Raw genomic sequence first — 24,059 nt, forward strand, 5'->3', positions numbered from 1 at the left:
CATAATAGGACAGTATGTAGAAAAGAAGCAAAGCGGAAGAGAGAGAGGAGGACAAGATCAGGACAAGGTACACAAGTTCGGATTCAAACTCAGGTCACCCAAAGCACAACTGTACCTTAAGTCAGCAAGCTGCCCACGAGGCTATAGGGGCCAAGTAGCTGGCTTCAGTTTTGTAAATATTAGAACCTCATTGTGTCAGAAACATGGGGGGGTACATAATCCGACTGCAAATAATCCATCTTTCAGATGTATTTGAAGGTTGAGCAGCGAGCTCATTGGCTACTGATACCAATCAGCTGCACCCTATAATGATGTGATTATGAACAGGTGAGTAAAAGGACCTACAGTATTAGCCTGCACCATCTAGAGTTTCATGCAAGAACTTTGTATTTGACCTGATAATGTTCACTATAGGGAGCGTCTTAGAGGCCCTTAGTTTTACATTATGAATTGCACTTTAAGAATATTTGAAATGTGATTATATACAAAAAGCTTGTGTAGAAGTGTATGTGTTCGTGTTCGTGTACGTGCGTAGAGTGTGATTTGGCCATTTAAAGAACTTTACCAACTAAGAATAGGTATTTTATGAAAACATTTACAAACAATGAAAACCAATAAGTACATTTAATGCCTTTAAGATTTTACATGCTATCATAAAATTCCTAGACTATTTGTTTCCAGACTAAACAGCTTAACTTCTCCAGATGCCAGATGCAATGAATTAATTAAATCCAGGCTGGTTTAGAATCCCAATGGCACAATGTCGTGTTATTGCAAACATCTGAGTCCATTCATTGCAGTGATTGTAAGTACACATCATGCTGAGCTCTGTTCCACCGTATCTTCTGCAGCAGATGAGCCGTTATGAACAGAGTGAGTATCTGGGCCCCCAGCAGAATTATGACTACCGTGACAATCACTCCACTGTTGTGCTCAATCCAGCGAGAGATGCCGCCCAAACAGCCGCCCAGGAAGATCACGCTCTGGGCGGAGAACTCGTCCAGCTGTTGGGCGCCCACTCCACACTGGGTGTTCCACACCGTCCCGTTCTCTAGGGGATCTACACAGCATGAAGGAGGCACTCCGCAAGCCTGGACCCCTGGAGCCGAACAGTTGAAATACCTGTGCCAGAGAAATGGATACCGGTAAGACTCACTGAACTGGATTTGCTACAATGCTTTTTGAGTTCTAAGGTAGCCTAGGTCAAGGGTGAAGTGTCATATCTGCCCCACTTGTGGCACCAAGAATTAATGCAAAAATAAGAAGGCCTACGTTTTTACATTTTGGAAATTGTTAGTGATACATGCCGGTTCTAAACCTATAAGATGTTGTAGGTGATTTCTATTTGGTTGTGTGTTTGTTTGGTTGGTTGTATGTCCCAATTGGCACACTTCATATGCACTTACGGTCTTGTGGACTGACAATGACCGCCTTGTGTGCGTGATCGTGTAGTCCAAGAGACTGAAGGGTGTTCCACTTGTCATTTTAGGATTCAGTCGATATGCCCTTGATGCACACATTTGCTGAGCCTGCACTGAAATGAGCTCCGCAGCAGACTTCTACCCGACAGTCAAAGCGCCATTACTTCACAAAAGTGTGGACTCGTAGGAAGACCGTGAGTGTTTAGGGTGCCATTTGGGATAGGGCAAAATTGATGTTATGATTCTAGGTCGTTGCTATGTGGTTGCTAAGGGACTCAACCTAAGAGTGTGGTTGCTAAGTGTTTTTTAGTACATTTCTGTGTGATTGCTAGGGTGGTCTTGGTGGTTGCTTACTAGAAAATGTAAAAAATGTTAATGCAAAACTTGATGCAATGATGCAAGTGTGTGGCATGATTGATGCCATGATGCTTGGGTGCTGCTAGGAACTTTCTAAGTGATTCTAAATTTGATTTTAGTGCATTTCTGGGTGGTTTCTAGATGATTGCTTACCAGCCCAGGTCAAACGGGTTCATGCAAAACGGGATGCAATGATGCAAGGCTGTTGCTATGTGGTTGCTAAGGAATTCAGAGTAGTTTCTAGTGTATTTCTAGGTGGTTGCTTACTAGACTACGTCAAAAAGGTTCATGCAAAACTTGATGCCATGATGCTAGGGTGTTGTTAGGAGGTTGCCAAGGGTTTTAAGGATGTTTTAGTGCGTTTTGCGTGGTTTCTAGATGATTGTTTTCTAGCCCAGGTCAAAAGGGTTCAGGATTCCGAATGTTTTTTAGGGCGTTGCATGCGGTTGCTAGATAATAAATAATAAATAGAAAAAAATACACACTTTAATTTTAAACTCCCTTCAATGGAGCCTTACTTTGTCAATAATGGGTAATTGTAATTGGGATTGCTAAATAAGGATTGTGGTGTGATCAAGGGAAATATATTGGAAGCATGAATGGGAAAATTATGAGAAAGCCAACTCCAAACTATGAGTCCAGAATGCATTAAATGTTGGAGATGCTCTTTATTGCAAATTAGATTTTATAATCTGTGTATTTAACTTTGGACTACTGCAGTGTTGGAAACTGTAATGATGTCATCCCCTCTCTTGATTTCCACTCATTTTGCTCATGCACTCACACATTGATTTCCCAGTCTCTGTAGGTATCCGCCCCGCAGCACTGCAGGCCCGTCTGGATCTCATCAGTGATGAACCTCAGGTCCAGGTCGTCCAGGTACCGCACCATGGCGGCCAGCATACCCGAGCGCAAAACCTCCACGATCTGCCCCTGCAGGCTGTAAACCAGGACCACCGCCAGAACCTGCGCCACCAAAAGGAGCAGCACAGCAGCCGAGAAGGTCCGAAGAAGGCACATGTTCTCCCGCAACGCCCCCACGCATCCCGTCAGGCTCAGCAGGGCGAGAACCAAACCGAGAAACGTGAAGAGCAGCATGGGGTCTGTGCCGATACCGCTGATCTTCTCCTGAGCAAAGGACTCTTTGTTAATCAGCCCCCACAGGCCTAATACTAGCGTGACCAGACCGAGAACAGTGAAGAGCAGGTTGCTCGTGATGAGGAGGTACTTCAGAATATAGTCGCTCCAACTGGACGAACTGAGAACGCGTGGAGTGAAGACGCTCCATGGTGAAGCTCTGGTTGACCCTTCGTGGCAGGATAAACTCGAGCTGGTATGACTTCCAGAACTGTCGTGCGTTCCCAGATACGTGGCCGCTGAGGTACCCTCTGATTTTTTTACGTCTCCCTGATGATGGTATAAGAAGTAGAAAGTTCATGAATTTGGTCAGATAAATACTTTAAGAGATCTTGGGCCAGATTCACGAAACAGTGTCAGTGCATTAATAATAATAATAAGTTATTATTATTATTATTAACTATTATTTCCACATTTTAATCAAACACTCTTGTTCAGTTGAATATTTTAGATAGTTTGGACCAAATTTACAGTTTCAATTGTTAATAATAATAATTTAAGTAAAAGTTATTATGATTTAAAGATAAGTTATTATTAAAAATATGAATCATTATATCCAAATAGTTTAATCAAACATTATTGTCTCTCTCAGTTTTCCACTAAATAGTGTATTATAGGTAAGCCTGCCTTAAACTCACATCATTGGTTGTATACTGGTCAGAAGTTATGCTACTCAATTGAGCAAAAATAAGTTTCCATTCTTTGATTTGCAAAACGTATTTTGTGAATTGGCTGCTAAACCTACGCTTAGCAGGCACAAAAGTACAATCAACTGACAAATGTAGCAATACAAACATTTTAAGAAAATAAACAGAAAGAAGTCACACTACCTTTGGTATAAGAGGTTTGTTCTCTCCATTCTGGAAGTGATTCCTCCGCTCCCAGAAAAAGAAAAATCTCCCAAAAGACGGAAACCACCCCATACCTCCCAAATACCGGGAGTGGACACGTTATGTCCTCCAGAGCGCTCAGAGAGGGATGCTGGTCGGCTGAGGGCTAGAGAAGACCGAAGGGAGCAAGTGCGAGTGCACAGCATTCCAACATCATGTGAGAGTCACAGTGCTGAGGATTACAGGGTCAGCGTTTCAACCGGCCCTGAAGGCTCAACCAGACAGTGTGCAGCTCACACGAAAGACTGAATGTGTTGCTCAAGATGGTTAACTGCTCCACCACGCTGACATAATAAAGCTTATAAAAGCACAATAAAGTTTATGCAAAAGTTTATGGTCACAGGGACAGTTGTTATTAACTAAAACTGTTAAAAACTTAAAATATTTCAAACTTTAAAATAAAAAACTTTGAATGACAATTAGAAATATTGCCTTGGCAACTAACGAAAATAAAATAGAAGTACTAAAATGACTAAAACTTATAAAAAATAAATTAAAGGTAAATGTAAATATAAAATAAAGTATTTAAAAATGACAAAATCGCACAACAAAATTACTAAAAATTAACGTAAAATGCCATTTTCACAAGATGTAAAATAAATCTCTGATGCCCCCAGAGTGTGTGTGTGTGAAGTTTTAGCACAAAATACCCCACAGATATTTGTATAAAGCATGTTAAAGTGGTCACTTTTTGAGGGTTTGCAAAAACGCACGTTTTGTGCCTGGCCCTTTAAATGCAAATGAGCTGCTGCAGAGGGCGGGGTTTCTAGAGCTTGCGTGTGTTAGCAGCTGCGATTACCTCACGCAGACACACTAAAATGACAGAAACTTTTCTGCCTTTAATGTTAAAACGGAGTCAGACAAAAATGGAGAGACTCAAGAAGAAGTGACAACATGTAGAATGCAACAGGACTTCTCTGAATGGTTAGTTGATTAATCTATGTTGCTGATGTGGAGCTAACTATCTTCAAATAGGATATAGGATATTCTGTCATGGTAATCTATAAATCGCTCGTATAGGAACTGTTGTGAGATGCACACAGAGTGACTTTCGATTGCATGTAAAAAGATGCATGCTAAAGTTTGAGCTGACTCACAAATGTAATGTACTCTTGTACATTTAAATGAAAGCTAATTCAAATTACGAATACATTTTATAATAGTACTATATAAATAATCAGTTTATCATGTCATTATTATGGCGTTTTGTGAGAAATTACAAAAATTTCTCATTTTGTGTTCAATGGTTTGTGTTCAATCAAATTGGTTTTGAAATGACATGAAAATATAACAACATAAAATTTGTGAAATTTTTTACTATTATAATATTTGTAACAGATATCTTGTTTAAGATTAGTATTTAAATACATCACAAATGTAAAATACTATCCATTAGTGACTTTAAGTGAAAATCACTTTTGGAAAAAGGCAGTAAACTAGCTTTTCACTGAAAAGGGGGAACCTACAGCTACTGAAAACATTTGCAGTCCTCTGGAATTAAACAAAACATAAAATTAGCATGATGAATGCATACATCTCATCGTGACTTTTCCTGTGGTTGCTTGTGCAGATGTGCTCGCTGTGAGAATTTCCCCATGCTCCTGGATCTTTTCCTGACCTTGGCTTCGGGTCTTCATTTGAAGAGGAGAGCGCAGCACAGTAGGTATTCCAGGAATGAACAGAGCAGATTTTTCCTTCTCACAGATCCATCCACAGCCAAATAATCTCACACCACCTGACTCCAAAAATATTACTCATACAGACACTGCTGTCTGTGCAAACTCCATAAAACTGTGCTCGCTTTGCCATGTCTGGAGGTTTACTGATGCTACGTTTGCATTATCTAAGTTAATTTTATGTCCCTATTTTGTTATTTTAAAAGTTACTATTATTGTTTTGGAGGTCTCCTACATTAGGTATACATGTATCTAATGTAAATAAAAAAAATTTGTTTCATTTTCTCATAATATGCTTTACAGTATCATCTCTTTTCTCACAGATTTTCAGAATTTCATTTCTCGAAATGGTTGGATAAAATATCTGGTCTCTCTAAACCCCTCCTTTCCAAGAGCTTACTCTGCTCTGATTGGTCAGATGGCCCAGTCTGTTGTGATTGGTCTATATGCTCTGCTCTGATTGACCATCAAGGCCCCGGTCACTGTTTTTTTGCAGTGAGAGGCGCCTTTTTAAAATTGTTTTCTATTGGCAGTAACCGTTTTCCGCACTTTTTATGAGCCCCGGGCGCTTCATGTTTTAACCTCGCGTTTTTTTAGGAGCGCTCTGAGCACCTGAAGTTGAAAAAACAACAACAACTCTGAGCAGAAAGGCTCCCAACGTCATTGTGTTTTTTTCCCCAGTGTCCAATCGCATGAATGGAGAGGCGGGCCTTCCATTGTAGTGACGAAAGTTTACAATTGCTTTGAACGCCCGGAGAGTGCGATGATGTGCGAACTTGCGGTGGCTGTCACGGTTTACCCAGAGCTGTATGACTTCACGAACCGCAACTACCACAATGTTAACAAAAGTTTATAAAAAATATAATATGACAGTTTACTTAACAGCAAACCAATGATTTTAGAGCGCCCGCGCTATAATCCTTGATTAGACTGACAGGACCACTGTTTCGGTGGTTGCCTAGCAACAAATCCTGTTTTGAACAGGATTTCAAACCTGAAAAATGCGTTCTGTGTGATCTGGATCTAAGTCTGTTGTGATTGGTCTACTCTGCTCTGATTGGTCAGATTGCTCAGTCTGTTGTGATTGGTCTACTCTGCTCTGATTGATCAGATGGCCCAGTCTGTTGTGATTGGTCTACTCTGCTCTAATTGGTCAGATGGTTCAGTCTGTTGTGATTGGTCTACTCTGCTCTAATTGGTCAGATGGTTCAGCCTGTTGTGATTGGTCTACTCTGCTCTGACTTGATGGAAATTAAATGTAGATTTGCTTGAAAAAAATGTGTGCAAAAAAATAGTCATTCTGACATGTCGACAACATAAACCTAACTCTTCCAGTCCTCAGTTACAACTACAGTGCTGGATGGTCAAAGTATTGTTCGCTGGCAGCCAATGAAGTCCATAGGCATTGTGCAATTGTTTTTTACAAACTGAAATAGTTTTGTGCAGGAAGTGAGGCTGAAATTACTGACAACTTGTTTCTGTAATCCATTTATCATGCACTTTGATCTTTAAAACTTTGCAGATCTTTTACAATCACAAACGGCTAGCTATATTACATGAAAGGAAACAGCATAATAAGAGCACTTTAAAGATTCCCTAACAACAAATTGATGTTGTGAAGGTTTTGAAGCATCGCTATTACTATTGCTTGTACTTTTAGTTAGAGATCTGAACTAGATGAGAGACTTGGGAGTTCTGATGCAAACTTTATATTGCAAAACTTCTATGAAAAATAATGGAGGATCTGAACTATAGTCTATGTATCACTCCTCGGTGTAGTCTTTCTCTTGACATTTTGCCTCTCAGTACAATTGATAATCGCTCAGACAGAATAAGTGTTAGTCTGGTATTTTTGTGGAAATATATGATTTTTCCTTCATTGTTATGTTGATAAATGAAATCCACCTGTTAAATCTGGCTGTGACTTAAAACCGTGTGCCAATCTGAACACGTCAACTGAGATTCTATAGTGCAGGCTGTAAATTACAAAAAAAACATATGCATCACCAGTTGCTTTGATGCTTATTTAGAAGTATATTATTTGCAAAGTTTTTTGATAATAATTTAAACACTCTCTAATGATCCAGACAATACCAATTAAAATGTAAAATTCATTATATCTGACCGTAAAGGTGTCTAAAGTTCTTTATTTCTCTTGCTTCTGGCATTAAAAAGATTTCCACAAAAATGTATTCTCCTCTACTTTTTCACTGGCTTGCCACATTCTCCTTCACCAGAAATATTCTCTAATTGGATTTATATATTAAAAAGACTGTTATGATGTGATGACTGCTTCACAATCACATGCTCAGATAATAAAGCAAGTTTCTCACTCTATATGTAAGATATAGAGTGAGAAACACAGTATACTAGCTACTTGACACCTTTTCATTACCGCTAGGAATCAATGACTCACGCTGTAAAGCTGACCCCGTCACAATCTCTGTTTTCTCTGTTGTCATTTTTCTCCTAAGAGATGTGGCAGATGTGTGCATTTATTTATTTACATATTTTTGACATTTAATAGGCAAATTATGGGTTTTCCGATGGCTGTTCACACTAAAGATTAGTGTAACTATAAAGATATAGTTCTGAAAATGGTTGTAAATATGAATAAATGGCATTAACCACACAACAACTATGATGACATTGTTGGAATCACTTTCAGAATTATTTTTTTCCGAGCTGATAAATGATAAAACATATTGATAGCCAATTTGTTTGATCTAAATCTATTAAATGTATAATTTAAGTTGAATACATAACTAAGTCTCTTAGTCTCATTTTTTGTGCCTTGCTATAAACCACTATTATAAATGGGGAAGAAAAAAACTTAATAGTCCATGACATTTCTTTTCAAAACATGTTTTACCACTCCAAAAATGTACAGTCAGTATTTTTGTACATTGTGCCTAGAACAATATTTTTGTCTAACAAAATTGATCACTATGATTTTTCTCTAAATTTGAGCTTGACAAGTCCAATGCAATTGTAAACAATGAAATGCTGTTAAACACTTTAAACCACATGAACCATGTGGTAATTTTTATGATGTCACCGCCTTAAATATGATGCTAAAAAAGATCAAGAAATTGCTTTACAGGGCAAATATTATACAACATAAAAGGGTTTAGCAAAAAGTTAGGATCAAAGACTAAAACAAGACATTCAGAAATACACAACTACCACTTTGATCCAAAATGTCCATAAAGAGATCATAAAACTAATCCATATGAATTGAGCAGTTTATTATTTTATTTAAGAGAGACACGGTCGCTTTATATGTTGAACAGATTGAATTTTTGGTTTTTATTCACATATAAACATTCATCAATTCACACATCAGTAGTGGTAAACAGAAGCTCAATCATCTTCGCTTGATGTGTGAGAACCAATGAGGTTCATTCTCGTGTTACGCAGCATGTTTGAGCTTTTACGTTTTACAATCTCTTTACGAATTTTTGAAGTGTAGACCGCTTCAAAAGTGGTAGTTGGTTGTTGCGTGGACCGTCAATGGAGGGACAGACATCTTTCAGATTTCTTTTAAATATCTTCATTTGTGTTTTGAAGATGAACGACAGTTCGGGTTCATACAGGTTTTGGAACAACATGAGGGCAAGTAATTCTTTCAGTTTTGGTTGAACTAACCGTTAAGAGTGTATGACTGGTGTTACCATCACAGCTGTGTCTCAGTAAGAGAATGGCACAGGGCAAGAAAGAGAGTGAGAAGTCATTGAAAAACAAAGCGAGTGGGCCAAATTTTTCATTCTGGCACCCGGGTCTCAGTGTGGTGTCATTATTTCCATAAGTCCACGCTGGCCTGTTCTGCAGAGCGCTGCTGGCCAGGCCTGTGCATTGGATCAAAGCTCATGGCTGTTGATTAGTCCAGGACTTGAGCCCAGATTCAGGATCCAGAGCTTCAGCTGGGTCAGAGGTGGAACCTTATCCTGCCTTCTGGTTTTACCCTAATCACTTTTTTAGCAATGTCCTGCACTTGCTGGACAACAGATTTGACAAGTTGTTTTCAAGAGTTTACAGATACAGTATCAGGCATTTTAATAGCAAAAACAAAACAAAAAAAACTGTGGTCTCCCTTAAAATGGAATAAACATAAATCTTGTGCTTCCTTCCTATTCCCATTTGTGCTTCCTCTGTGGCTTTGTTGTCAGACTATTTCATGTTAAATTACATCCGTGAGCTGTACTGATGCTTTTTGCCCAGACAGGTTAAAACCTCCGGGAGGAATTTATAACCAGAATGTCCACAAAGTTGCACAAGTCCATACCATTTGAAAGTCAATCTCATGAAAACATGTCCAGGTTATATTTCACCCCAACAATTTAAAGAAAAACAAAAGAAAATATATATTGCATATAGAAAATGAAGCATAAAGCCTGGACTTGAAATGTCCATCTATCGATCATTCATCCATTCATTGTTTATCTATATCTATCAGTCCATCTATCCATCCATCCATGGCAAAACATTTACTGTAATATGTTGAAATATTTGCAAGTTGATTTGCTTAAGCCTTCAAAGGAGAAAGGTGAATTTCTTTTACTTTTACACTTCTTTCACCATTATATTGATAACAATCACATCTTTGTGTACTAATCTCATTACATCTGTTGCAGAAAAACTGCATTCCTAACTGGAGAGCATCCAGTTATTTTCCTAAACTCATTCAGGCCAGAAGACACTGATCTCTCCTGCATTCTCACATTGACAGGTTTCTATTGGATTAGCAGAAGCCTGTTTGTTTATAGTGGATCTCTTTTCAAAACAGTTGGAAATTCAACTTTACCTCTCACTTTCTGTTATATAAATTTCTCTCAAGTCTGACCTTGGATGAATCTGAGGGGGTTTGCAAAAGCCTGTTCTTCATTTCACCTTCAATCATGTCTATTTTAGTATTACATTAGGCCTGCATGCACAAAGAATAGTCTTTTGAGCTATTCAGCTAAATTTATGAGAGTACTATTTTTTTGTTGTTTAGGGAAAAACCTGAAAGCTCCATTTCACTCTTGTTCAGTCTATGTAATTTGTTCTAGCTGTGGGATTTGTGGATGCCGCTATGCGTTCTGCACAATTAATCTTATTCTCTTTCTGGTCCATATGTAGCAAAGTTAATTTTATCTGTCCATAACACTTTACTCACCCAGCCAACATGACTGGTGGATCATCCAGGTGGATGCTGCACATTGGTGGTGGTTGAGGAGACCCCCCCCCTTCTATGTAAAGCGCTTTGAGTGTCGAGAAAAGCGCTATATAAATGTAATGAATTATTATTATTATTATTATTATTATTACTTAATCGCTGAAGCTTTTCTGAAGCGGTTGAGGATATTTCCATGTGTTTGAGCAATAGTGATAGCTTTCAGTCAAGAGCAGTATTCATTTGTTTTAAGATTATTATTCCTCATGCATATTATTTTTCCAGAGTAAACTTTGGGAGGGGGGATCAAGAATCCCTGAGACATAGCACTTGAATATCGACGAGACTTGATAGTGGACTCCTCTGACTTGGGCCAGTAAGCAACTAGCAACCACCCAGAATTTCTTAGCTATCACGATTGGGTTGCAATTAACGATTAATAAAGGATCTAAACGCAGCAGTTTAACTTTTATTAAAACAAAGAACACCCACTAGAAAACATGAACTGAACAACCAAACATAACGCGAAGAAGAACTGACAACGAACTGAAACACAGGGCTTAAATAGGCAGAACAAACCAATCAAAGAAACGTGAAACACCTGTGACAACAAAAAACAGAACAAAAACAAACCCTAAACGTGAACAAGTACAGTAAACTCAAAACGTGACAGTACTCCGCCCTCCTGCAATCCACGTCCTTGAAGCCTCCATCAGGAAGCCGGCATTTCAGGGAGCCAGGGAGGCTCAACCACTGTGACTGGGGATGTATACATTTCCTTGGGAGGAGCTATGGGGTAAAGTGGAGTGGGTTCTTGGACTGGAGCGGACTCTGGAGTGTACTCAGGGGCTGAAGCCGTCACTGGACTCTGGTCAGGGGCTGGAGCCAAGGTGTGTGTGGCCCAAACACACAGAACAGCAGCTACATGTAAGGCACGGATCCCCTCTTTGATCTCACCAGGGCAGACAGGAGGGGCAGGCTCTGGAATTTCTCTCACTGGAACAGATTGGGTCATTTCAATCTCTGGAATGGTCTTGGAAATTCCTCTCACCGGAACAGACTAGGGTATTCCTCTCACCAGAAAAGACTAGGGTATTCCTCTCACCGGAAAAGACTAGGGTATTCCTCTCACCGGAACAGACTAGGGTATTCCTCTCACCGGTACAGACTCTGGAAATTCCTCTCACCAGAAAAGAGTAGGGTATTCCTCTCACCGGTACAGACTAGGGTATTCCTCTCACCGGAACAGACTAGGGTATTCCTCTCACCAGAACAGACTAGGGTATTCCTCTCACCGGTACAGACTAGGGTATTCCTCTCACCGGTACAGACTAGGGTATTCCTCTCACCGGTACAGACTAGGGTATTCCTCTCACCGGTACAGACTAGGGTATTCCTCTCACCAGAACAGACTAGCGTATTCCTCTCACCGGAACAGACTAGGGTATTCCTCTCACTGGAACAGACTAGGGTATTCCTCTCACCGGAACAGACTAGGGTATTCCTCTCACCGGTACAGACTAGGGTATTCCTCTCACCGGTACAGACTCTGGAAATTCCTCTCACCAGAAAAGAGTAGGGTATTCCTCTCACCGGTACAGACTAGGGTATTCCTCTCACCGGAACAGACTAGGGTATTCCTCTCACCAGAACAGACTAGGGTATTCCTCTCACCGGTACAGACTAGGGTATTCCTCTCACCGGTACAGACTAGGGTATTCCTCTCACCGGTACAGACTAGGGTATTCCTCTCACCGGTACAGACTAGGGTATTCCTCTCACCGGTACAGACTAGGGTATTCCTCTCACCGGTACAGACTAGGGTATTCCTCTCACCGGTACAGACTCTGGAAATTCCTCTCACCAGAAAAGAGTAGGGTATTCCTCTCACCGGTACAGACTAGGGTATTCCTCTCACCGGTACAGACTAGGGTATTCCTCTCACCAGAACAGACTAGGGTATTCCTCTCACCGGTACAGACTAGGGTATTCCTCTCACCGGTACAGACTAGGGTATTCCTCTCACCGGTACAGACTAGGGTATTCCTCTCACCGGTACAGACTAGGGTATTCCTCTCACCGGTACAGACTAGGGTATTCCTCTCACCGGTACAGACTAGGGTATTCCTCTCACCGGTACAGACTCTGGAAATTCCTCTCACCAGAAAAGACTAGGGTATTCCTCTCACCAGAACAGACTAGGGTATTCCTCTCACCGGTACAGACTAGGGTATTCCTCTCACCGGTACAGACTCTGGAAATTCCTCTCACCAGAAAAGAGTAGGGTATTCCTCTCACCAGAACAGACTAGGGTATTTCTCTCACCGGAACAGACTAGGGTATTCCTCTCACCGGTACAGACTAGGGTATTCCTCTCACCGGTACAGACTCTGGTATTCCTCTCACCAGAACAGACTCTGGAATTCCTCTCACCGGAACAGACTCTGGAATTCCTCTCACCGGAACAGACTCTGGAATTCCTCTCACCGGAACAGACTCTGGAAATTCCTCTCATCGGAACAGACTCTGGAAATTCCTCTCACCAGAAAAGAGTAGGGTATTCCTCTCACCGGAACAGACTCTGGAATTCCTCTCACCGGAACAGACTACTAGGGTATTCCTCTCACCGGAACAGACTAGGGTATTCCTCTCACCGGAACAGACTAGGGCAGTGGTCACCAACCTTTTCAAGCTGAAGATCCCTGACCTCGGCCTAAATGAAAGGCAAGATCTAGGCCTACCTATCGAAGAATAGATAGAAAAAGACAGCCCAGATTGTACTTCCAACTTGAGGCCTTTTATTTCATATTTTAGCCTACATGTATTTGAATTTAATATACATTAAATACATTATTTTATTTTTTTATACTTTAAACCTGATGCAACCATCTTATGATCAGATCATATGAAGTGGCACTGAACTAAAACAAATGCCATTGTCAGCAGTGAAGTGCTTATTCACTGAAGTTTCTCAAGGTACTACCCTTAACATTTAATAAATGAACTGTATACTAACAAAATTATCAATAATCTCAATTAAGCTAAGTGCAGTTATGTCCCATCTTATGCAACATCACTTTTTACAATGCCACCAGAAGGCAAAACTGCTGCAATAATGTTACTCAAGTCAGTGTGACTGTCCAATCCTAGCTCAGCAACTGTAACTAAGGAGAAGGACCTCCGTCAAACATTCTGATTCCAGCAAGATAGTGAAACGATGCGCCTATGGCAGTGAGGTCTGCACGGGCTTAAAACTTGCTGTATTTTATGATTGCTTTCAACTATTATTACAAAATAGGCTACATGTACAAACACCGTTTCACTACGGCACTGCGGCCCCCTCGTCAGTCAGCAAACAAGAGAAAAAAAAGAGAAAAAGACTTACTAATTACAAAATTTTGATGTGGTTGAACAGGTACACAGTCACAAATTCCTCTGGAACTCAAACATTAAACTTCAAAACAAAGTTCGCATGGTTGCACAACTATTTACACAAATATATCCTTCTCAGTAGGCTGAGTTATGAATGAAGAGAACAGCATCGAGAGTTGATGGTTTCAGCGCGTCCTCTGATTGCAGTGTTGTGACTGAAATAGCGCGCGCGGCGGCGGGAGCACATGCGCAAAACAGTTTTGTAAAATTATATATGATCAAATAAAAATTATTGATACATAATTTTACAAAACTGTTTAGTTCATGTGCTCCCGTGCGCTATTATGTCTATACCTTCTGTCGTGCCCTGGAGGATATGTCTGCTGCATTACTCCAAAACCAATCACTTAATGTATGGAGCTCAACCCAGCCATGGCTATGGTTCTCAATTGTTTGACGGGCGTAGTAACAATAACTAAGTTAAAATCTCCGGAATCTAGAGCGAGCACGCCCGCGAGACAGAGACTGTGCTCCAAAACGCGTAGCGCGTGCACGGCAGAGAGAGCAAGAGACCGCGCGCGTGTGCCTCATCATTAAGCGCATATCCCCGCCTCCGCCGCCGAAGTTTCTCGGGGCAAAGGGCATCATAAAGGAATTATGCAATTATGCTTAGGGCACCAAAATGGCTAGCAGCGCCAGCGGCACTGCTCATTGGTCACTTTAAATAAAGCAGTTGGATTAAGAAATACAGATGCTTGCAAAACTGAACTTTTTTCGGGAGCTACCGGGACAGTGATAAAGATCTACCAGTCGATCGCGATCGACGGGTTGGCGACCACTGGACTAGGGTATTCCTCTCACCGGAACAGACTCTGGAATTCCTCTCACCGGAACAGACTAGGGTATTCCTCTCACCGGAACAGACTCTGGAATTCCTCTCACCGGAACAGACTCTGGAAATTCCTCTCACCGGAACAGACTAGGGTATTCCTCTCACCGGTACAGACTCTGGAAATTCCTCTCACCAGAAAAGACTAGGGTATTCCTCTCACCGGTACAGACTCTGGAAATTCCTCTCATCGGAACAGACTCTGGAAATTCCTCTCACCAGAAAAGACTAGGGTATTCCTCTCACCAGAACAGACTAGGGTATTCCTCTCACCGGAACAGACTAGGGTATTCCTCTCACCAGAACAGACTAGGGTATTCCTCTCACCGGTACAGACTAGGGTATTCCTCTCACCGGAACAGACTAGGGTATTCCTCTCACCGGAACAGACTCTGGTATTCCTCTCACCGGAACAGACTCTGGAAATTCCTCTCACCAGAAAAGACTAGGGTATTCCTCTCACCAGAACAGACTAGGGTATTCCTCTCACCGGAACAGACTAGGGTATTCCTCTCACCGGAACAGACTAGGGTATTCCTCTTACCGGAACAGACTAGGGTATTCCTCTCACCGGAACAGACTAGGGTATTCCTCTCACCAGAATGGTCTTGGAACAGACCTGGATTTTCTCTAACTGGAATGGAATCAAGAATTTCTCTCACTGGAACGGACTCGGGGAATTTTTCTCCAATGGAACGGTGGCTGTGGTTGGCACACAGGTTCTCTCCTCACTGATGAAAAAAGAGGAACCATTGCAGAGTCCCAGTCTACGTACTCCCTAAATGTCCTTCAAGGTCTGTCTCCTATAGGCTGGTGTCGTCGTAGTGGACGAGATGTTGTAAATCCAGGAATGCCTGTGTGTGTCTCTCGAGGGACTGGTTCCCCTGTGAGAGGAACAAAATTTTCACTGCTGCTATATCCATAGTTTGGTCAGTTCTTCTGTCACATTTGGGTATCAAATGCAATAAACAAGTAGTAAAGGATCTAGACACAGTAGCTTAACTTTTAATAAAATAAAGAACTCAGGGCACTAGAAAACATTAACTGAACAACCAAACATAATGCAAAGTAGAACTGACAACGAACTGAAACACAGGGCTTAAATAGACAGAAGAAACAGACATCAAAGAAACGTGAAACACTGGTGACAACTTAACCAAACCATTTGTAACCTAGACAACCAATAAGGGACGGGATCATGGGAAATTGGATCAAACTAAACAGACAGTTTGTTAAAGGGTAACTAAACACTAAACCAACTTTTTTTAGTTAATGATCTGTAAGAATGGAGCTTCATAAATGCTGTTCATTGATTCGAGTACTTTTTTAACATTTGAGTATAAAGTGTTTTAATTTTTTTAATATATGGTGTAAAAACGTCTGAGTGCTGCCCTCTTCAGGTTAAACGGAATCTCCTGAAGTAGGGGTACTCTCTGACGTAGGGTACTCTGTGACGCTACTCTGCCACGCCCCTGGCAGCCCCTGGTATAAAAGCATCTGCTTCCGTCAACACCACTGTAGCGAGTCAGGAGTTGGAAATTGGAATTACGAGTATTGAAAACGATCAGGATAGCGTATTTTCGCGATGCAGGAGTTAATGCGATGCGACACCGCAGTTTGAGCTCGCGGCTCGAATTGATATGGTTTTGGCTCTGTGTCCACAGACAATTCGTCCACTTCAGGGGAAGGTGGGGGAGAAAAGTCCTCGACTTTAAATGACCGCTCTGTTGTAAAGCTACTTGCGTCACTCCAGTCACTCTCCATCTTAGCGAGTCTGACAGCAGCTGTCAATCACTGCGTGTCTGTCAATCACCCGCTCAGCCCCGCCCTCGGTTCGTCCGTTGGGCTCTGCCCACTTTTCCAGCATTTTTCAAATATTGCCAGTGGGTGGAGTCAGGCTCTGACCAGGGGTTTAGTTACCCTTTAACTAATAACAAACTGAAAACCCAACATAGACATGAACATTGCATAAAGTTAGTTGAACACACTCTGAATTTCAGAGTAGGTTTGGAGTTGACAGATCTATAAAAATCCAACCTAGTTTAGATCAGATTCAGGCAGCGGAAAAACAAAACAAAATGAATATATCAATCCATGTAAAGCAAGCAAATAGGCCTAATAATATATATAGTTTCACAAAGAGCTCAAAATAATACACGTAAGCTTAATCTGTTTAAAAGCTTTATATATTGATGCATGTATTATATTTATTTTAATTTAAAAGCAAAGTTTATTGTCAAATAATAAAATAATAGAATATATTATATAAATTAAACACAATTATAATTCATATCATATAAAAAATTGGCAGCAAAAGATTAGCAATTTTGTCTCTAAAATGTTTTCCTTATAAACTTTGGAGTGAGAGATACAGAGGGAGTGGCTTTATTGCATCTTTACTCATAGCTGATTTGTTGAGTTTTGGTCTGCGATCTCTATCCCAAAATAAATCCTGCTCCCCCGGAGCAAGTTACCATGGCTATAAAACCCGCCGAAAACAATCCTCCTTCTTGAGCCTGAAAAACCAGAGTTTGCTCAAGCTAATCTTGAACTTATAGAAACTAAAACCGGCTTTGTACAACATGCCACAGATCACAATCTCAAAACGTGACAATAGCAATGCCCTGGCATCATGGCAGCAAGTTTTGCATAGGTACGCACCATTATAGCACACATTCTTCAGCTAAGTTTTATATTAATGGAAATAACATACTTTCAATTTCCATGTTTTTGAGACCTTTGGCCTTTAGGTTTCTACAAAATCACTCAAAGCTGTTTAGATCTTTGATGTTTGTCACACCTCACAGTTCTCACAAAGATTGGAGATGCATGTGATTGATTCTGGGAACATGCGGTAGTTTTTTATTGTAGCACTCGGCCTGGCATTGTCATGCTGATGAATGAGTTTATACTGATACGGAAAGAGGCGAAGCCAAGCTGTTATTTGTTTCAAATGCTGAATTACGTAATGCTCTCATGACTCTAGGGAATTGCCTTAGCCAGATCATTTCTGAACACTTTCAGAACATGCAGTTTATGTAACGAAAGCTCAAAAGTTCAATGAAGAATATTCACATTCTCACAAGGGTCCACGAAATATGATCCAGAACATCTATTTTTGCTTCTCGTTTGAAAACGGTTAAGTAATGTCACATGATTTCTGAAGTCAAGTTATCACGGCTTTGGGGGAAAAGAGCACTCCCCTCAAAAACACCCACAAGGCACATATGGAACTGTTTTGGAAATCCTTGGATCTAATGGGAATTGCTTTACTACGATCCGTTTTCATTTCCCCAAAAGTATTTTCTGAACAACAGGTGTCAGTTACGCTCTTAAAGGGATAGTTGCAACTTTATATATAGCTATATACTGTATATATGAAGAGTTCAGATGCAAAAGCCTCTAAGTTCCATCTGAAATTTTCTCCTATGATCATTTTTATCAAGCTTGTATATTTAAGTTCAGTAATTTCACTTAAATGACAGTGAAAATTACCTATTAATTGTCATTGAAGTGAAATTACTGAACTTCAATATACAAGCTTGATCAAAATTATCATTGTAGAAGAAAATTTTAGATGGCACTTAGAAGTCAATGGTGTCCAAAACAACATAAATCCCCATTCAGTTTCATTGTATGCAAAAAAACAACACTGGTAGTTTTCATTTTTCCTCAGAAGAAAGGAAAGGTTTAGAATGATAAGAAGGTGAGTAAATAACTCACCTGAGACACAATAACTAAATAACTCACATGAGGCAGCCATCTTCTAACCGTATACTGGGAACTATATTAGTAGGCGAAGCACTGCTACTTTTGCGGAGTGATTTGCTCGCAGCACCTGAGAAGCCCGCTAGTGTTGCGCTAATCACTTCGCCCAGGTAGCAGTGCTTCGCCTTCTGAGAATATAGTTCCCAGTATGTATACGGTTAGAAGATGGCTGTGTCTCTCATGTGACCTTGTTATTTGTACACGCTGTGACTATACAAATCACAACATCTAAATAGGAAAATGTTGGTGTTATTTTGTCACTTATTGGGAGCAGTATGCTAGCTGGAGCCGTTTACCTCCAGTCTTTGTGCTAAGCTAGGCTAGCGGTGGGTGCGTCAGACAGAGTTACGGCACGGACGGAGATGAAAAGGGCATTGTATGGACTTATCTAACTCTGGGGGATACGGGGAATAAGCTAAAGTCCCAAAAAGTCGGCGTGTTCCTTTAAGGTGCGTTTTTGTCGATCGGATCACAAGTGGACAATGCTAAATACAGGTTATGTAGGTAAATGGCCTGTCAATTTTATTATAAAATTCAAATAATAATTTGGCTCTCTTTAATGTGCCGTGACAGATCGCTGTAGCTCCTCCTCGTCAGTTCAAGCAGCACGTGAACCGATCTGCCTTCTTTATTACTATAGCACCAAATAAACATGAATGAACATCAGAAGGTATACTGAAAGATACAGTACTTACTGAAATGTATCGTGTCCCTGTAACCCTCCCTCCTCATCCATAATTCTCTCTCCAAGCTAAACTCAAAAGACAGCCCTGATACTATTATTAAAACTTAAGTCAGAAATGTGCTAATTGACCATTTTTTTATAAATAAAACTATGTGAAAGAGGGATTGAGGACGCAATGCTGAACACACTCGAGAAGGATAACTGATATCAAAGAAGCAAAAAGCCCCCGTAATGCTTACAAAGGGATCATCCGCTGTTGAAACATGTTTTTCCTTTTCCTCCCCTGCATACTTTTTCGCCGGCCAGATTGTGGTGAAATATTTCATTCTTCCCTATTCCCTATTACAGGCTGCTAAAGAGGTTATATTTTACTACAGATTGTCTGCGAACGCAGCTTCGGCTTGTGTGTTGGTGTCGCTTCCATGATCCGTCAGGTCCAGATGTTGAGCAGACCTTTACAGGGAGGGGCAGGAATGCTGTGACATCAAACACTTCTCCGCTGGCATTGATCCCAGATCTGGAAGTGATGCGGCAAGAGTTATATGCTGATAACTATCGTCCCCTCAGTCACAGTGACTGGGTCTGGACGAGGGAGATCCTCGTTTCTGTTTGGCTAGTGTCTGGAAGAGAGTAAATATGAGCTCCTTAGCCATAAAGAGAAGCAATTTGTGGCTTAAAGAAATAATTTGCAAAGAGGACATCTGTTTAAACAGAGCTTTAAATAGTGGCGTTTGCTAAATCAAGTGATCAGTCTTAAAGGGACAGTTCACCCAAAAATTCTGTAATTTTCTCGTCCGTATGTCGTTCAAACCTGTTTTCTTCTGTGGAAGACATCAGAAGATATGTTAAAAAATGTCTTTGTGTTTTTTGCCCATGCAATATTTATGTTCAAGATTAAAATAACAGTTTTTTTATTTGAATATATTGTAAAATGTGTCAAAGCTGATCAAAGCTGAATTTTCAGCATCATTACTCCAGTCTTCAGTGTCACGTGTTCCTCCAGAAATCATTCTAATATGATGATTTGATGCTTAAGAAACATTTCTCATTATTATCAATGATAATTGCTAATTTTTTTTAAATGATTGGAAACCGTGATACATTTTTTTCAGGATTTTTTTTTCAGGATAGAAAGTTCAAAAGAATAGCATTTATTTGAAATTAAATATTTTGTAACTGTAATTTTTGATTAATTAAATGCATCTTTAAGAAAATTATTAATTAATTTTTCTAAATGACCCCAAACATTTGAATGGTATATTTTATCTTACTGTAGGTTTATCATTTGAATAAGGATTTAATCGATTAGTACCATGTATATCGAAGTATCATCTACAAAAACAAAAAAAAAACTTTTTTTATTCTTCAAGAGACAGTAGAGAATTTCCTTCATCTAATGTGATCAAAACATAAGAACAGCGAAGTGAACTTAGAAGTTTCTTATATAATTCTACATAAAACACACAAATTAGTCAATTTTGGCGTTCAGTAAGATTATAGAGTGGTTACATTAATGTGGGAAGCAGCCCAGATCATTTGTGACACTGGACCACAAAACCAGTCTTATGGGTAAATTTATTTAGATGTACACATTGAGATTTGAGCTAAAAGCTGAATAAATAAGCTTTCCAATGATGTATGATTTGTTAGGATAGGACAATATTTGGCCGATATACAACTATTTAAACATCTGGAATCTGAGGGTGCAAAAAAATCTAAACATTGAGAAAATCGCCTTTAAAGTTGGTTGTACTGCATTCACTCACAAAAATTAAATTTTGATATCGGTAGGAAATTTACAAAATATCTTCATGGAACATGATCTTTACTTAATATCCTAATGATTTTTGGCATAAAAGAAAAATCGATCATTTTGACCTACAATGTTTTGTTGGCTATTGCCACAGATTGTGTTTAGTAATCCAGGGCCACATTTAGTCTTGAAAGAATTTGATGAGAAATGCTTGAGTTCATATGCGATATCTGATGTTTAATTGCAGTTGGTGGAGACGAATGTGAGCCAGGGTTATTATAACTAACTATAAAATATAACCATAACAATTATTTTTATATTTAAAATAAATTAAATATAAACTGAAATTAAATATAATATAAATATAACTATTTAAAAAAAATATTCGGCTAGCTGCCAAAGAAACATTTCTCATTAAAGTTTTTATAAAAACTATATAGACATATTACCAAATAAAAAAATATGAATCAAAATGACAAACGCACATTTAACTTAACTAAAATTAAAATAATTTAAAGAAAATAGAAATAGAACATTATCTCAATGATACTAAAATAACACTGTGAGTTTACTCTCTAGGTTATTTTTAGGAGAAACATCTATGAAGCAGGAGACTCCATGTCATTGCCATCTAAACAATTAGGATATTAAAGAAATCTCAGATTTGTTACAACGAAACTCGTGATGAGAGCGGTGATGTCATGTATGTTTGTCTCTGTTGAGGGGGAGGGAGCAGGTTGAGGGAAGGATTCTGGAGCGTGGTGTATTGCTATAAACCAGCAGACGCAGTTATGTTCCTCCACTTGAATCTCAGTAACAGGGATTATTTCATGCAAGCAACTCCGATGACCACTGGAACAAACTCCCAGCACACGAACTGAGGTATTTACCCTGGACTACAACTCGGATATTATTCCAACACACAATATGACCTTTAACTACTCCAGTGAGATCTCGTTTGGAGCATTTTTAGGCTTTACAGATGCTCTGCGTTTTCTGCATCTGCTCAGTATTTACAACAATCTGTTTACCAGACAGTCAACGAAGCCCTTCATCACATTTTATTTAACTCTTTCCAATAGTGAAGTTTTCTTAAATGTGTGAGGCATATGCTGAAAATCATGAACTCTTATAAAAGCCTGAGATGATGTCCGATTCTCAGCACTAGATGCTGTAGCTTTGCACTGTCCTGAATGTGATTGTTGTTTCTCTGAGGAGGATGAGGATGAAGAACGCTCTGAACCTGCTGTCACTGCTGTGTCTGTGTGCGGCCCAGAAGAAACTGACCCAGGACACGTCTGAGTGGGACCACCGAGGTAAAATCTCTTCAACTTTTTTTATTTATTATCAGTAGGAACAGGTGATGTGAGGAAAAAATCCACTGTAAAAAAATATTGTTGGTTTAACTTAAAAAGGTAAGTTATCTGGTTGCCTTAAAAATGTTGAGTTCATTGAAATTAAACAATTGAGTTAATGCAATGAAGGAGATTGGTTTAATCAATAGAAACTCAAAATATTATGTTATCTGAACTACATTAATTATCTAAGTTGATTTGACAAAATATTTTTTTGTGATTACAAATAATGAAATTAATTTTTTTCAGTGTGTCCGATCTTAATAATTTCACTCTTATAGAGCAGTTGTGCTGATATAATGCAAATGTTTGTAGAATGTCTCCAAAATAGTTTAGAGGATACATATTTTTTACCAGTAGCGTTCAAAACATCTCAAAAAGCTTAATGTGTTCTATTCTATTGTTTTTTAAAGTGTCAGTGAAAGATTCTAAACTTTCAGAAAATATTGTTTATCCGCCTTATGCAAAAATGTCACTGGGGCAGTAATAACTCTTAAATGGACACATTTTTGCAAAAAAAAAAAAAAAAATTCTGACAGTGCAGGTCGTTGAAATAAAAGATTATATGTGATGTTTTACATTTATTTCACATGAGGGTCGTACATTTTACAACCCTTTTCATCTATACTTTGGACAGTTTTAAACACTGATTTGTGTATTTTTTTAATGTAGTTTTCTAGCACTAAAAAATAAAAATAAACACAAATGAAATCCTAAATTACTGATTTAAAAAATAATAAATGAAGGAAAATGTCAGAATGGATCATGGTTATTATAGTTAACTAAAACTAAAAACATAAAACTAAAAACATTTTATTTCTTACTTGAAATAAAATAAACTTTAACAATAATAAATATATTGTTAAAGTATGATAATAATAATAATAATATATAAAAAATATAAATATAAAAAAAAATTAAATTTAATAGTTAATAATAAAAAAATTAAAATAAACGTGAAGTTTTATTTCGGTTAAGGCAAGATTTCATTCAGTTAAATCAAAATTTTATTAGTTTCACTTGCTGTACTAATAAACTAATACTGAAATAAAAACCATAAAAATAACAGAAACACACAACAAAATGAATAAAACTGGAACTAAAATTAGTATTAGCATCTCAATGATATTAAAATGTAGATGTAGAATAAATTCAACATTCAATACGTTTTAGCCTCCTCTGAAACAAACGTCCTTCAGCTCAAATGATGGATCACTGTGACGTTTAAGCATCTTTGAATCATTGAAGCTCAATGTGAAGTTGTGTGCACTTGTCACAGACAAACCGAATGGCAAGAGCTGTTCAAACCTGACGCAGGTCCTGGACAACTGGAAATACGCCATCATGTACCAGGTCAAAGACATGCTGGTCAACGATCATGCGTCCATCTTACCCGAATATATCAGGTAGGATGTGACATCTGTTGTTGTAACTTTTGTAGGTGTTTGGTTTCATGAAATGAGGTATTTTCTGTGACTTAGCAAATGGAAACCAAAGCTATAGTCTGTCCATGGCACACACACTGCAGTCCACTCCAGTCTGAGGCCATCTGGCCATTTTCTCTGTGACATTTTCCTTTCTGTTTTTTTTTTTTTTTAACA

General features: G+C 39.1%; 2 protein-coding genes across 2 annotated transcripts in view; one reads left to right on the forward strand and one right to left on the reverse strand.

Moving 5' to 3' along the window:
* Positions 1 to 570: 570 nt before the first annotated feature.
* On the reverse strand, positions 571 to 3,913 carry tspan10 (tetraspanin 10). Its single transcript, XM_079624977.1, has 3 exons — positions 3,746 to 3,913; positions 2,563 to 3,185; positions 571 to 1,122 (listed from the first exon to the last, which is right to left on the reverse strand). Exons 1-3 carry the CDS (start codon positions 3,836 to 3,838, stop codon positions 792 to 794), a joined length of 1,047 nt encoding a protein of 348 aa, XP_079481103.1. The 5' UTR covers positions 3,839 to 3,913; the 3' UTR covers positions 571 to 791.
* A 17,895-nt stretch (positions 3,914 to 21,808) lies between these two features.
* The window catches only part of LOC306996221 (uncharacterized protein), a 6,124-nt gene continuing 3,873 nt past the window's right edge, over positions 21,809 to 24,059 (forward strand). Inside the window, exons 1-3 of the mRNA XM_079608510.1 lie at positions 21,809 to 21,985; positions 22,322 to 22,419; positions 23,738 to 23,864. Of these exons, the coding sequence (XP_079464636.1) occupies positions 22,323 to 22,419; positions 23,738 to 23,864 (224 nt within the window). The 5' untranslated portion in view covers positions 21,809 to 21,985; position 22,322. The remainder of the gene's footprint in view (positions 21,986 to 22,321; positions 22,420 to 23,737; positions 23,865 to 24,059) is intronic.

Source organism: Phoxinus phoxinus (assembly GCF_949152265.1).
Source record: "Phoxinus phoxinus genome assembly, chromosome: 1".
Classification (NCBI taxonomy): Eukaryota; Metazoa; Chordata; class Actinopteri; order Cypriniformes; family Leuciscidae; genus Phoxinus; species Phoxinus phoxinus.

Coding starts and splice junctions, on each gene's coding strand:
- tspan10 (XM_079624977.1), bottom strand. CDS start 3,838: ATGGGGTGGTTTCCGTCTTTTGGGAGATTTTTCTTTTTCTGGGAGCGG. Junction 3,186..3,745: donor ACAAACCTCTTATACCAAAG/GTAGTGTGACTT, acceptor TACCATCATCAG/GGAGACGTAAAAAAATCAGA. Junction 1,123..2,562: donor AGAGACTGGGAAATCAATGT/GTGAGTGCATGA, acceptor TCTCTGGCACAG/GTATTTCAACTGTTCGGCTC.